Source organism: Sapajus apella, unplaced genomic scaffold (assembly GCF_009761245.1).
Source record: "Sapajus apella isolate SASKATOON/1434 unplaced genomic scaffold, GSC_monkey_1.0 scaffold11, whole genome shotgun sequence".
Classification (NCBI taxonomy): Eukaryota; Metazoa; Chordata; class Mammalia; order Primates; family Cebidae; genus Sapajus; species Sapajus apella.
Genome location: NW_022436951.1, coordinates 4,336,997 through 4,350,919, shown reverse-complemented (window position 1 = coordinate 4,350,919; position 13,923 = coordinate 4,336,997). Strand labels below are relative to the sequence as shown.

At 35.3% G+C, this 13,923-nt stretch overlaps 1 protein-coding gene across 3 annotated transcripts in view; it reads right to left on the bottom strand.

Annotated features, from left to right (window-relative positions):
• The window catches only part of LIFR (LIF receptor subunit alpha), a 115,414-nt gene that overhangs the window by 28,357 nt on the left and 73,134 nt on the right, over nucleotides 1-13,923 (bottom strand). For all 3 annotated transcript variants that reach the window (XM_032278915.1, XM_032278914.1, XM_032278916.1), the window contains exons 6-10: nucleotides 7,571-7,745; nucleotides 6,253-6,507; nucleotides 2,594-2,723; nucleotides 2,062-2,231; nucleotides 80-225 (exon numbers count right to left, since the gene is read on the bottom strand). In XM_032278915.1, coding sequence (XP_032134806.1) covers nucleotides 80-225; nucleotides 2,062-2,231; nucleotides 2,594-2,723; nucleotides 6,253-6,507; nucleotides 7,571-7,745 — 876 coding nt within the window. The remainder of the gene's footprint in view (nucleotides 1-79; nucleotides 226-2,061; nucleotides 2,232-2,593; nucleotides 2,724-6,252; nucleotides 6,508-7,570; nucleotides 7,746-13,923) is intronic.

Genomic DNA, 13,923 nt, shown 5'->3' with positions numbered 1-13,923 from the left:
GCATATCAATTTGTTTAATTCTTTTTGAGAACTGTTTTATCCAAAACAATCACAAAAGGAGTCTATAGAAGAATCTTACCTGTTCTTGCACTGATTTATATTTCTTAATTTCAATTTGACATAAAAGATTAATCTTTGCAAAGTTGCCTGGTAAATGCCAAGACAGTGTAACAGCTGTTGAATTAATATCCTTCACTTTGAATGAAGTAGGAGTATGGGGATAAACTGCAAATATAATTTTTAAAGACTGATTAAACATTTATTTAAAGGGGAAAGCTATCCTCTAATATGACAAATGAGAAGAAAACATAAAGAACAAGGAGGTATCATTAGTGCTGACCAACAACATCCTACCCAGTATTTGTGGAATCCACAAACCTCATTTCTACTACTGACATCTTGCCAACATTTTAAAATAAGCAATCATGCTCAAAGGTCTTCAATTAGTGTCAGGAATACTAAAAGGTAGTAAGATCACAGACCTACCTTTAAGGAACTTCTAATTTACTTGGGGAATGACAGAAAAAAAAAAAGAAAAGGAAAAGAAAAGAAAAAGAAAGAACGAAAGAGAAAGGAAAGGAGAAGAGAAGAGAAGAGAAAAAAGCTAAGTTCTAAATGCATGGTACAGATATTAACCACTACATAAATGTAAGCATGGCAGGGTCTAAGTCTTATAGTGAAGATGGAACTTAAGATGAGCTTTGCAGGAAGAATCAGACTAATATTGGCAAAAAAAAAAAAAAAAAAAAAAGCTGAAAAGCATTTTAGGTAGAGATGGCAATAATGAAGGAACAGTGAGGCAAACTGCATATTACATTGGTGATAGTGTGTATGCCCACTTGAGTGGTGGGAAAGAATCACAGGGCAAATAAGGCTGAAACGGCAGAGAGCAGACAAATACATACAAATACTACCATGCAAGGATAAAATGTAGCCATGGTGACACTAGGAAAAATCAGGAAATAACAAAGATAACAGGAAAGAATAACTGATAAAAGTGATTTATGCTTACAAAGAAGGCAACAGGATCATCTACTAATCACTTGTCAGATTGTATGGCACATGCCCTTGGTTTAAGCCCTTTCTCCCCTGCCTGAGTCTCTAAGAAAAGGTCAGGCCATTGCTCTGTGACATGCTGCAAGTCTGACATGGAGTGTTAATGCACACTGACCATGGAATGAATGCCAAAAAGATCAACCATATTTTATTTTTATTTGGAGGTATGTATTAATACAGTTGGTAAAAATGCAGAAATCGTCAGTTATAAAAGGAGCAAACTATTAATACATACAACAACATGGATGGGTCTCCAGGACATCATCCTTAGTAAAAAGAAAAAAAAAAAAAGCCAACTGGCATACTGTGTGATTACATTCATGTAACAATCTCAAAATGACGAAACAATACAGATGAACAGTTCATTGTTGTCAAGGGATAGGGATGTGACTGTATGTATGCAGGATGCTGGAAGGGCAACATGAGCAAGTTCCTTTGTAGTGAAAGGGCAGTTGTGTATCTTGCATGTGGTGATGGTTACCTGAATCTATTTATAGAACTACACACACACACAAGTACAAATGAATGCACATAAAAATTGAACAAGGTCAATAGTATAGTTCAGCAGTCCAGTTAACAATGTTTTAAGAATGTTAATTCCCTAGTTCTGATACTGTACTAGAATTATTAAGATGACACCACTGGGGATAGCCAGGGGATGGGTTCACAAGGCTCTTATTTTTCCAACTCCCAGTGAGTCAACAATTACCTCAAAATAAAAGTTTAAAAATTGCGTAGAAGATATTTCAGAAATCAAAAATTGTCAGAAAGAGCTACTTACAGTTTATTTGTAAATTACTAATTCAAGTATTTAAATTCAATAAAATAGTAAAACTTCAAATTATACACTTAAAGCTTCTTTATAAATAAAATTTATAAATTAATATTAAGTAACTATAAAGAAAATAATCAGCAAAAAGTAATCCCTATAAGCACTTTTCATTAATCAAAGCATTTCACCACTTCCAAAGTTATTTTTAAGACATTAGTTTACGTACAGCTTACCTTTTTCGGTTATATTTACTAAAATTGTTGATTCTGATCGACCCAGAGGATTGTGGGCATTCAAGGTAAAATTATATATTTGTTGATTTGGAAGCATTTGAAAGAATAATTGATAGCTTTCATTTGTAGGTGCTTCATCTCTTTTATATCTAACATATTTTCCTGAAAAACTGTTAATGGCAAGAGATAAATATTGCAGGAAAAAATGGGCAAATTTGTAATACTTAATTTTTATGAGAAGTTTAAATTTCTAATTAGAGGCATATTACATACTTAAGAAAATGTATACGATACAGAAAATGCAAGAAAATAATCAGCCAAATAAGTTTACTACCCAGAAACAGTCTCTGTTCATATTCAGTGTTCTTCATTCTAAGCTTCTTATCAAGTAAAGTATATATAATTTTATACAGTATATTTGGTTTTATATCTTGCTTGTAACATAAATGATCTAGTGCATCTCCCTATGTCATTTAACATGTACCTCCAACGTACTCCTTGCCAACTGACATCCTTTGCCAGTTATCATTACCTTTCATATAAAGTGTAACTTGTAGCACGAGGGCCCACCAATCCTGTCAACCTTCCTGGATTCCAACTACATATAATTTCTTTTAAATCATGTGTCTCACAATTCAGTTGTTGAGGAGTATCTGGTGGATCTAACAGAAAAAAGAAAAAAAAAGTAGGTACTTATCATTACATATATTTTCCCTGAAAACATGTTTTATAATTGTACAATTTTCTTAAAAAATGAAATAATTTACTATTGACATTTTGCTTTTGAACAATAGAGGAATTATTTTTCCTGTAGCATGTCTTGTCAGAGTTCATATTACACTAGAATTGACAGATTAAAATATACTGAAAAATGACTCTTAGCTCATTTGGAAACTCCCTATAGCAACTTGAGAGGTCAATTCTCACTTTTTTCCCTTAATCCTATTTCAGAGTCTAACAATTGTCTCAAAGAAACCTGTTCCCAATATGTTAAGTCAGAAAAATCTACAGGTTAAAAGTATTATCTATCATAAATATACTGTGATTTGAAAAGCACTACCAAATCATTTGAAAATCAGTAGTCATGTTACAAATTTCAGAGTTCTAAAATACATTATAAATACTGTTATTTATAAAACTCTTGGTAAAATTCTGCATCTTTATATTCAAACTGACTACAGTTCTTTCATTGTTTTTCTCTTTATCAAAACTGTGCTATCTGGCTTTAAAGCAGGACTGGAAAAATTTTTTTAAATATTTTTTTAAAGATGAGACCTTCGAAGTGATAAATGAGCCCAGGTGTGGTGGCTCATGCCTGTAATCCTAGCACTTTGGGAGGTCAAGGTGGGCAAATCACCGGAGGTCAGGAGTTTGAGACCAGCCTGGCGAATATGGTGAAACCCTGTCTCCACTAAAAATACAAAAAATAGCCTAGCATGGAGGCAAGTGCCTGAAGCTCCAGCTACTCAGGAGGCTGAGGCAGGAGAACTGCTTGAACCTGGGAGGTGGAGGTTGCACTGAATCCAGATTGCGCCATTGGACTCCAACCTCAGTGACAGAGTGAGACTCCTCTCAAAAAAAAGTGATAAATGAAAATTCTGCAGTCTGACACTGCTTATTGTAGAAATTCATATTTCTGTAATCATGTTTAACCACACACATATAGAAGCTGGTAGTTCCTCTGTCATATTTATCCAAACTATCTTTCACTCAAGGTAAAAACGCTTTAAAGAAAAAACTACTTGTTTAAAAATTCTGTAAATTTTTTTTTTTTTTTTTTTTTATAAAATTAAATAAAAAAAAAAAAAAACAACTCCTTAGTGTATCAACCAAAACTTAGAAACTTTCATACCTTCCCCAGAGAGAAGGAAAACATCCTTCAATATTTTAGGTAATATTAAGAGGATTAATGAGTGTTTATATGAAAGTTTAACAATTAGATATGTAAACAAACACTGACATATTTATTTTGAAAATTGTTTTAAATCTAAGGCTAAATATTTAGTCACTCTATTAAAATCACACACCAAAAATTTGGAATGTATTTAAAATGCTGGCTATTTTAGGATTTGGCAGATATATTAAGTTAAAATATTAAAATCTAAGTAACAAGAGCAAATAAGAGAGAAATAGAAGAAAAATTTGAGAGGACAGTGTTTGAAATTTACTCATTTTCTTTTCAAAGAAATTAACTTAGGAAATAATCAACTGAAGCTAGATTAAAAGCTAGGTACACAGCTATTACATTTTTATATACCAGTAAATAGAAAATGCAATTTAAAAAACAAAGTCATTTTTAATAATGCCAGAAAACACCAAGCATTAGGAAAAAATTTACCAAAAGACACAAAGACCTCATATGACTAAGGTGTATTAAAGAAGACCCAAGTAAATGTAGGGATGTACCATGCTTATAGTTTAGAAGACTCAAATACTGTAAGAATGAAAATTCTCCCAAATTGATCTACAGATTTAATGTAATCCCAATAAAAATTCCAGCAGGTTTTGATTGTGTAGGTGTGTGCACACACACACTTGTCTAGGGAAAAACTAATAAGCTGATTCTAAATTTCTTTTCAGTCTTTTCAGTAAATGGTGTCTTAACAAGATATCCATAAAGAAAAGGAAATAAATGAATCCTGATCCTGAATTCACAAAATAACCTGCTCTCACAATTTTCCAAAAAGTTCCCTCTGAAGGGAGATGCTATTACTGCTCAACAAATATTGTACAATATTTCAACCTCTAAACGCTATAAATGAAGGTTAAATTATAAATTAAATCAGCTTTTTCTATTACTATGATAAAAGATTACAACACTGAAATAAGAGAAATGGAAACAGGTCATAGTCTCATCTTTTAAGTTTTAATTTCTTCTTTCACCCTTTTAAGCAATAGCTCACTTTTGGTACTGCTCGTGAAGTAATTTCACTACATATACCACTGGGTCTCAACTCAGACTCCAGGACTATTTATGAGAAATGCTGCAAGTAATTTCCTAAAATTCCATTAAGAAGGAAAATATGATTTCCAGAATTTAAATTTGAATGTAACCTCACTTTCACTTGAATTCCAAATGCATTACTGAGAAGACAAAAAGAGAGTCAGATTATAGCCATCAAGCTGAGATGTGCACCTAAGCCCAGTTATTCCTTTGGGAATACAGCAGTATCTGAGTGAAATTCATCAAGAGGTACTGTATAAGTAAACAAGAGAGCTGCTGATCTAGACCGCAGAGGAGGATTATATTAAAAAAAAAAGAAAGAAAGAAAGAAAGAAAATCACTAAGCAATCAAAAGAAATATCATAAAATCTAGTCAATCTATCTTACACACTTTATCATGTGACCTTCAGACCAAAATCCCAGACTTCTAATTCAGCAAGCAGGGAGGAAGAGACTCACTGATGGAGATGAAGCTGTCAGTGACACCAAAACATTACAGTTGCTACAAGGGAGGCAGAAAAACTCTAAAATTGAGACCTAAAAATTCTAAATACTTGTCTGTGGACATTAACACAAGCCAAATGGGCAGGGCAGCCCCCAACAAACAACTACTTTTGGAAATATCATGGAATTTTAGACTGTGGGGTGATCATGTTAATACAGACACCCTAAATGACAGAGCATACATCATATATAGAATGCAGTGGGAGAGTACATTTCTCCTCACCCATGCCCTTCTGCCACCCACGCCCTACTGCCATACAGTATGCCAATCTGCATACTGTATCATTACATTTATGTAACAATCTCAAAATGACAAAATAATAGAGATGAAGAACAGCTCATTGTTGTTAAGGGACAGGGATGTGATCTCTCAAGTTGCTATAGGGAGTTTCCAAATGAGCTAAGAGTCATTTTTCAGTATATTTTAATCTGTCAATTCTAATGTAATATGAACTCTGACAAGACATGCTACAGGAAAAATAATTCCTCTATTGTTCAAAAGTAAAATGCAAATAGTATTTTTTTTTTTTACAGATACAGGTATGCAGAAAACAAGCTTGCAATTCATTTTAGAACAAGCAAATATTCTAGTGCCTCCTTTGTTATCATTTATATTAAAGAAAAAAGAAATGAGAAAGAAACAGAATCACTCCCCCACCCCCAACTCCAGAAGAAGAATTAAAGCTTTCAAGGAAAACCAAAACATGTTAATAGGAATTCTCTCTTTAAAATCATATGCTTACATCCTGCAAAAATAACTGTTCCAAATATGTTATCTTCAGTTGTAAAAACCACATTTGTTCCACTACTTGCAGAAACTGAAATATTATGAATCTTGATAGCAACATTTTCCCCATCAAGATGGATCAAGGGGCAGTTTGTATGGCCAATCAGTGCTGATAACACTTTTTCTTGACTCACACAACAAAATGTTATGTCTGAGCCTACAAGTATCACTTTGTCTTGTGGAAAAACCTTAGTCTGAGAATCAGGCGTCCCTAGAAAGAAAAAGAGGAATTATAAACATTTTATATGAAAGTCTTTTACATAAACTTTTCTGTATTTTAACACTTTTTTTTTCCATAAGATGACTCTTAAAATAGTCCAGTATATACACTACACACTGTTAGGTGCTTTGTAATGATGATGGTCCAAAGATAAGGTGTGTCCTACAGGTTTTTAGGAGCAAGATATATACAAGAAATTTTTAAAAAGTGTATGTGGTTTTATTTACTTATGAAGGGATAATGGTGAGGAAGCAGAATCAAATTACAGGTCAATGTCTAAGGTTAACGTCACAGGTTTATGTCTAAGAAGTCTAAAGGTTCAATCAGTGGGTTTATATACACATGTGAACAATCCACACCCCCCCATCACTAATTAAATAATTCCATTCCTTTTATTCGATGTATTTAGGGCATATGTCTTACTTTCCATCAGCCTAAATATATGCCCCAAGTACTCCACATCCTAAAAAAAACCATTTTCTTTCATCTAGTCCCCTTCCTTCCTCTAATCCTTTTCTCCATAGAGTGATCTATCTCTACAATGAGAGCCAGCCTTTTCAGGGTTTCACTTTATTGTCAATAATTTTCCAGGCCCCCTCATTCAAACTGCCAACATTCTCCCTGCGTATCAGTTTTACTTAAAGTACAGATGATTTTTGGTATGCTTGCAGACCCTGGTGTTCCTGGCAATAACTATGTAGCCTCTAGGGATCTGCTCTGTGAGCCAGGAATTGGGAACTATTTTTTTTTTATATACATATTTCATTTCAGTATCATCTACACACAATTTTTAATGCTCTTCAATTCCTACAACACTGATTTTTAAACCTGGATGTTTATCCAACTGCTCAGAAAGTTCTTTCAAAATAGACTGCTGAAGCCTATCTCAGACTTTTTGAATCAATATTTCCAGGGATGGTGGGCTTAAAAGCTGCCAGGTGACCCTTATGAAGCTGAATGAGGTTATGAGAACTGAATGCTTAAACTAAATCTTAATCTGAAGTAAGACTAATCTAATTCATTTGAAACAAAAATTCTTTAAACATAAGCTTACAAGAAATGTTCTTCACAGGACTCCAGTCACTCCACTCTTTGCGACCAGAAAAATGAAGATTGTCAATGCGGCATCTAATTTCCACAAAATGAATGGCACACTCCAAGGGCATATCTGAGGCCCAAGTCCAGTGATGAAGTGTATCTTTGCCATTCAGAGTTGTGTTGTGGGTCACCTAAAAATGAACACAAACACAAAATTGTATTTCCAAGTAGTAATATGTTTTGCTTTCCTTTAGAATTAAAAGACACAATGGATTCTATACAAGCATCAGCTAAGTTTATGGTTTGTCCTTCAATAAAACACAGTTTTGTGTAAAGTATAATAGCAGAGTAACAATAATCACGATTCATTTTTGTTTACTTCTTCAACTTTAGGCCCTAATGTATTATATAAGATGTTGTTATTCATTGATACATTTAGTTTAGTATGCAAGAAAATACAGATTGACTATCCCTTGGGACAAGAAGTGTATTAGATTTTTTATTTTTTCAGATTGCATTATACACTTCTCAGATGAGCATCTGTAATCTAAAAATCTAAAATTTGTCTGGGCACGGTGGCTCACACCTGTAATTTACCCAGCACTTTGGGAGTCTGAGGCGGGAGTCTGATCCCTTGAGCCCAGGAGTGTAAGACCATCCTGGACAACACAGCAAAACCTCATCTCTAAAAATAATAATAAAATAAGTCAGGCATGCTGGCTTGTGCCTGTGGTCCTGGCAACTCAGGAGACCGAGGTGGGAGGATTTATTAAGCCTGGAAAATCAAAGCTATAGTTAGCTGAGATCATGCCATTGCACTCCAGCCTGGGTGGCAGAGTGATATCCTATCTAAACACAACAACAAATAAATAAAATAACAAAAATCCAAAATCTGAAATGCTCCAATGAACATTTCCTTTAAGCATCATGGTGGTGCTCAAAAAGTTTTGAATTTTGAAACACTTTGAATTTTGAATTTTCAGATTAGGGATGCTCAACCTGTATATCATTGCCTAACGATCTCAATTTCTCATGTTGTAAAAGTAATTAATGGGGTTGTACTTTCAAAAGTTTAAGTCAAGGAGAGGAGCAGCATTTCAGTAAAATAGTTTTAGACTAGATTTGTTTTTTATGTAAGTATTCTACATATTTACTTTTATTTTTAAATAGAAGTTTATGTATATTATACCAATACAAAATATTATTATCAATTGTGAGAAATGAGCAATATTTCAATAAAATATTGAGGTGCTTGGGACTTTCAGGTAAACACAATAGATCAAATAAATATTTCCTTCTCCCTTATTTCCTGAAATCAACTCCAAAGTAAGAGTAAACAGATTTTTTTTAAAGGTGTAGATGGACAAAGACAAAATATAGGAGATAAAGCAACATCACTAAAATCTGGAAGCTAGAAAATGGATGATGGTAACTGATGTAGAAGACCTGAGAAAATGAAATCTTAAGCATCCAATGGGAAATCCAGGAAACCACCTTGTTTCTATCACAGAAACGCCAAAGGGCTCAGTGAGTGGCTGTCCCAGGCTCCCCTGGAAATAAAGAGCTCAAAATAGCAGGACTGCTTGAAAGTCATTTAAAGATATGTTTGGCTACCCAGATCCCTTCCCCAACTTCATGCTACCTAAGGACTACCTTTGTTTACCTTGACAGAAGAATAAATAGATTCGTGTTCTGGAAAAGTAAAACAGAATTATCTTTGGATTGAAGAATTTTAGGAAGAGATGAAAATGGGGACTGTCATTCCAAAAACAGGGGGACTGCTAACTTGTGTCTTCTTCCACTGCTCAGCTCCCGGAATACTGGTTTGCCAGATTAATCCTAACCACGTAATAGTCTAAATGAACTTTTCTGAGGCATAGGAACAGGTCAAGATAAAAATAGCTAAAATAACATTAGGTGTTTGGCACCTACATAACCCATCCTCATCACTCTAGAGGGAGAGCCCCCATCAACAAGTCCTATCCAGGGAAACCTAAGTTCCAATTAGATTAAAAAAAAAAAAATTTAAGAGCCCTTCACTTAACTATGCACAGCAACCAGGATGACCAGAAAGTGTATAAGAAATTCTAATATGAATGTCAATAACTGAAAAGAAAAAGAAAAAATGTGAGGAAACAGGGCATGCAGAAAAAAAAATTAAATCATTACTATCCTAAGCAATATGAAACAGAAACTGTATACATTAAAAAAAAAAAAAAAAAAAAAAAGCCAGGCGTGGTGGCTCACGCTTGTAATCCCAGCACTTTGGGAGGCCCAGGAAGTCAGATCACCTGAGGTGAGGAATTCAAGACCAACCTGACCAACATGGAAAAACCCCGTCTCTACTAAAAATACAAAATTAGCCAGGTGTGGTGGCGCACGCCTGTAATTCCTGCTACTCGGGAGGCTGAGGCAGGCGAATCACTTGAACCCAGGAGGTAGAGGCTGTGGTAAGCCGAGATTGCCCCACTGCACTCCAGCCTGGGCAACAAGAGCAAAACTCTGTCTCCAAAAAATAAATAAATAAATAAAGGAAAAAAAAAAAGAACACAGATCCTCTCGAAGAAAGGATCTTCTATAAATTAAAAAACATATGAATAAAAATTCAATAGCAGGATGCAAAATCCAGTTTAGAAAAAAATTTCCCAGAAAATAGAGCATACATAGAAAACAAGAAACATAAAAACAATTAGAGTATTGTTGCTGAAGGTTCATGAAGAACAGAAGTTCTAAGAAAAAAGGAGAAGACAGAAAAGGACAAATCAAAGAAATAAAACAAGAAATTCCCAAGGTGACACACATATGTTTTTAGACGGAAGGGACCCAATGAGCGTCCAGTACAATAGATAAAGATAGATCCACACTAAGAAAGAATGGAATCATACCTTCAAAATCTTGACAAAATTTCCCAACCTATAATTCTATACCCAGTTAAACTAGTAATCATGCAAAAATGTAGAACAGACATTTTCATAAATGCATTCATTTGGTAACCATTTTACACTCTGACCAGTAATGTTTGAAAGTTCCATTTCCTCTGCAACTTTTCATTATTATTAATTAACAAGCTTTTAAATTTTCCGATAATTAAATTAAAAGAATAAAGTATATCTGCAAGCTAGCTATTACAGATAGCAGAGAATATCTATAATAGCAAATAACTACTGAATACAATTGGCTCCCTGTATTTATGGCTTCTCATCTGTGGAGTCAACCAACTGTGGATCAAAAATACTTGGAAAAAAGTTTCCATCTGTGCTAAACATGTGCAGACATTTCTTGTCCATATTCCTTTTTTTTTTTCCCCATTTATTTATTTTATTGCATTTTAGGTTTTGGGGTACATGTGAAGAACATGCAAAATTGTTGCATAGGAACACACCTGGCAGTGTGATCTGCTGCCTTCCTCCCCATCACCTACATCTGGCATTTCTCCCCCTGCTATCCCTCCCCAGCTTCCCACCCCCACCGTCCCTCCCCTATTTCCCCCCAACTGACCCCAGTGTGTAGTGCTCCCCTCCCTGTGTCCATGTGTTCTCATTGTTCAACACCCGCCTATGAGTGAGAACATGCGGTGTTTGATTTTCTGCTCTTCTGTCAGTTTGTTGAGAATGATGGTTTCCAGGTTCATCCATGTCCCTACAAAGGACACAAACTCGTCGTTTTTGATGGCTGCATAATATTCCATGGTGTATATGTGCCACATTTTCCCTATCCAGTCTATCGTCGATGGGCATTTGGGTTGGTTCCAGGTCTTTGCTGTTGTAAACAGTGCTGCAATGAACATTCGTGTGCACGTGTCCTGATAGTAGAACGATTTGTAATCCTTTGGATATATACCCAGTAATGGGATTGCTGGGTCAAATGGAATTTCTATTTCTAGGTCCTTGAGGAATCGCCACACTGTCTTCCACAAAGCGATATAGTACAACAACTATTTACACAACGTTTACATCATATTAGGTTTACAAATAATCTAATGAGGGTTTAATGTATACAGGAGGAAGCCTGTAGCTTAAATGCAAACATTACACCATTTTGCATCAGGAACTTGAGCATCCTTGAATTCTGGTATCTAAGGGAGGTCCTGGAAGCAATCCCCTGCAGATATCAAGGGATAAGTGCATACACTTCCACAAAAATGAGGGAATAAGAGAAAGGAAATTTAGCAAAAGGAAGATCCATCATAAGAAAAAGTTGTTGGAAATACCCTAGATGATGGAGACCCCTTGGACCACAGCTTCCTAAGGAATGTGCTGAAAGACACTGAGGTCGATCTAGACTGGGTTATAAATATATCTAGGTATTAATCCATTCAAACCTAGAACTGCTTGGTAGGGGTTGAGGCTACTGGAGCCTCTGAGATACCTCTGGCCATAAGCAGTCTCAGCTATTTATCACACTCTGCTATACAAATATTATCCGTGTCTATGTGAGCCTTCTGTGAATAAGATTGGGAAGCCAATCAGAAGATCCTCAGAGAGATTTACTCACAAAGACACAAATGTTAAAGTACTTAGTATATTTGCAAATTTCAAGAAGATCTACACAGCCTGAGAGAATTTAGGATTAATGAAGCAGAGAAATGAACAAAAAAACAAGATAACATAAGAAGTGTACAAAAATTGTGAATATTGTTTATAGACCATAATGCAAATGATGAATACTGTTCTACCAAAAATTATCACAGACTTTATCGGAAGAAGAGAGGAAAATGGCAGGCTGCAGGGAGGAGAGAGAGGGAGGAGGAGAGAGAAATGAGGCAGTGAGGGGAGAGGAGGAAAGGGAGGGGGCTGCTATCAAGAAATAGCAAGATAAGCATGCTATTTGGAGAAATGAAGATAAATATGAAAGGGATCAGTTAACAGAGTTGAAACAAGTTGTTTCCAGGGAAAGTCAAAGAGGAGTATTTGTGTGGGGGGAGCAGTGCCTGGTGAGCCCTTCCTGGTATGCACAGCACATAGCTCCCACAGCTGGACACAGAGAAACCAGGGACAGACAAGTGCGTCACAAGTGAAACATGAATGCAAAGCATTCTTGATTTTTAAATTATTACCAAATAATAGTATTATTACAAAATAATAGGATTATGACATCACAAAATGATCACAAGCAGAAATCCCTTCTGTCTGATTTCACTCACATTTGAGTGTCCCTCTTTAAATCTAGTATTCTCTAGTTAGTCCTTCTCATGTTACATTAAAAATAAAAAAGCCTTATCCCTATCCATCTGACAAAGGGGCTAACATCCAGAATCTACAAGGAACTTAAACAATTTACAAGAAAAAAACAACCCCATCAAAAAGTTGGCAAAGGATATGAACAGATACTTCTCAAAAGAAGACATTTATGTGGCCAACAAACATAGGGAAAAAAGCTCATCACTGGTCATTATAGAAATGCAAATCAAAATCACAATAAGATACCATCTCATGCCAGTTAGAATGGCAATCACCAAAGTCATGAGACAACAAATGCTGGAGAAGATGTGGAGAAATAGGAATGTTTTTATACTCTTGGTGGGAGTGTAAATTAGTTCAACCATTGTAGAAGACAGTGTGGTGATTCTTCAAGGACCTAGAACTAGAAATACCATTTGACCCAGCAATCCCATTACTGGGTATATACCCAAAGGATTATAAATCATTCTACTATAAGGACACATGCACACATATGTTCACCACAGCACTGTTCACAATAGCAAAGACTTGGAACCAACCCAAACGCCCATCAATGATAGACTGGATAAAGAAAATATGGCACATATATACCATGGAATACTACACAGCCATAAAAAAGGATGAGTTCATGTCCTTTGCAGTGACATAGATGAAGCTGGAAACCATCATTCTCAGCAAACTAACACAGGAACAGAAAACCAAACACCACATGTTCTTACTTGTAAGTAGGAGCTGAACAATAAGAATACATGGACAGAGGGAGGGGAACATCACACAACCTGCTGTAGGCTAGGGGAAGGATAGCATTAGGAAAAATACCTAATATAGATGATGGATTGATGGGTGCAGCAAACCACCATGGCACGTATATATCTATGTAACAAACCTGCACATTCTGTACATGTATCCCAGAACTTAAAGTATAATAATACCATAAAAATTTTTTAAAAGCCTCATCCCAAAAGAAAGTGGTGACAAATAATATTTGTTTAGCAGCTTTACCAATATACTATTTACTCTGTAGACCCTAGAGCAAATATTGCCACTTTACAAATAATAAAAATGAAGTTTGAGGTGTTATCTTAGGGCTGTAAGTAGAAACTCAGAATGCAAAATGTTAGGCCATAATGACAAGTTAAGCATAAATAGCTTTAATACAGGACTGGTAGAGCTATATCAAAGCTAGCTG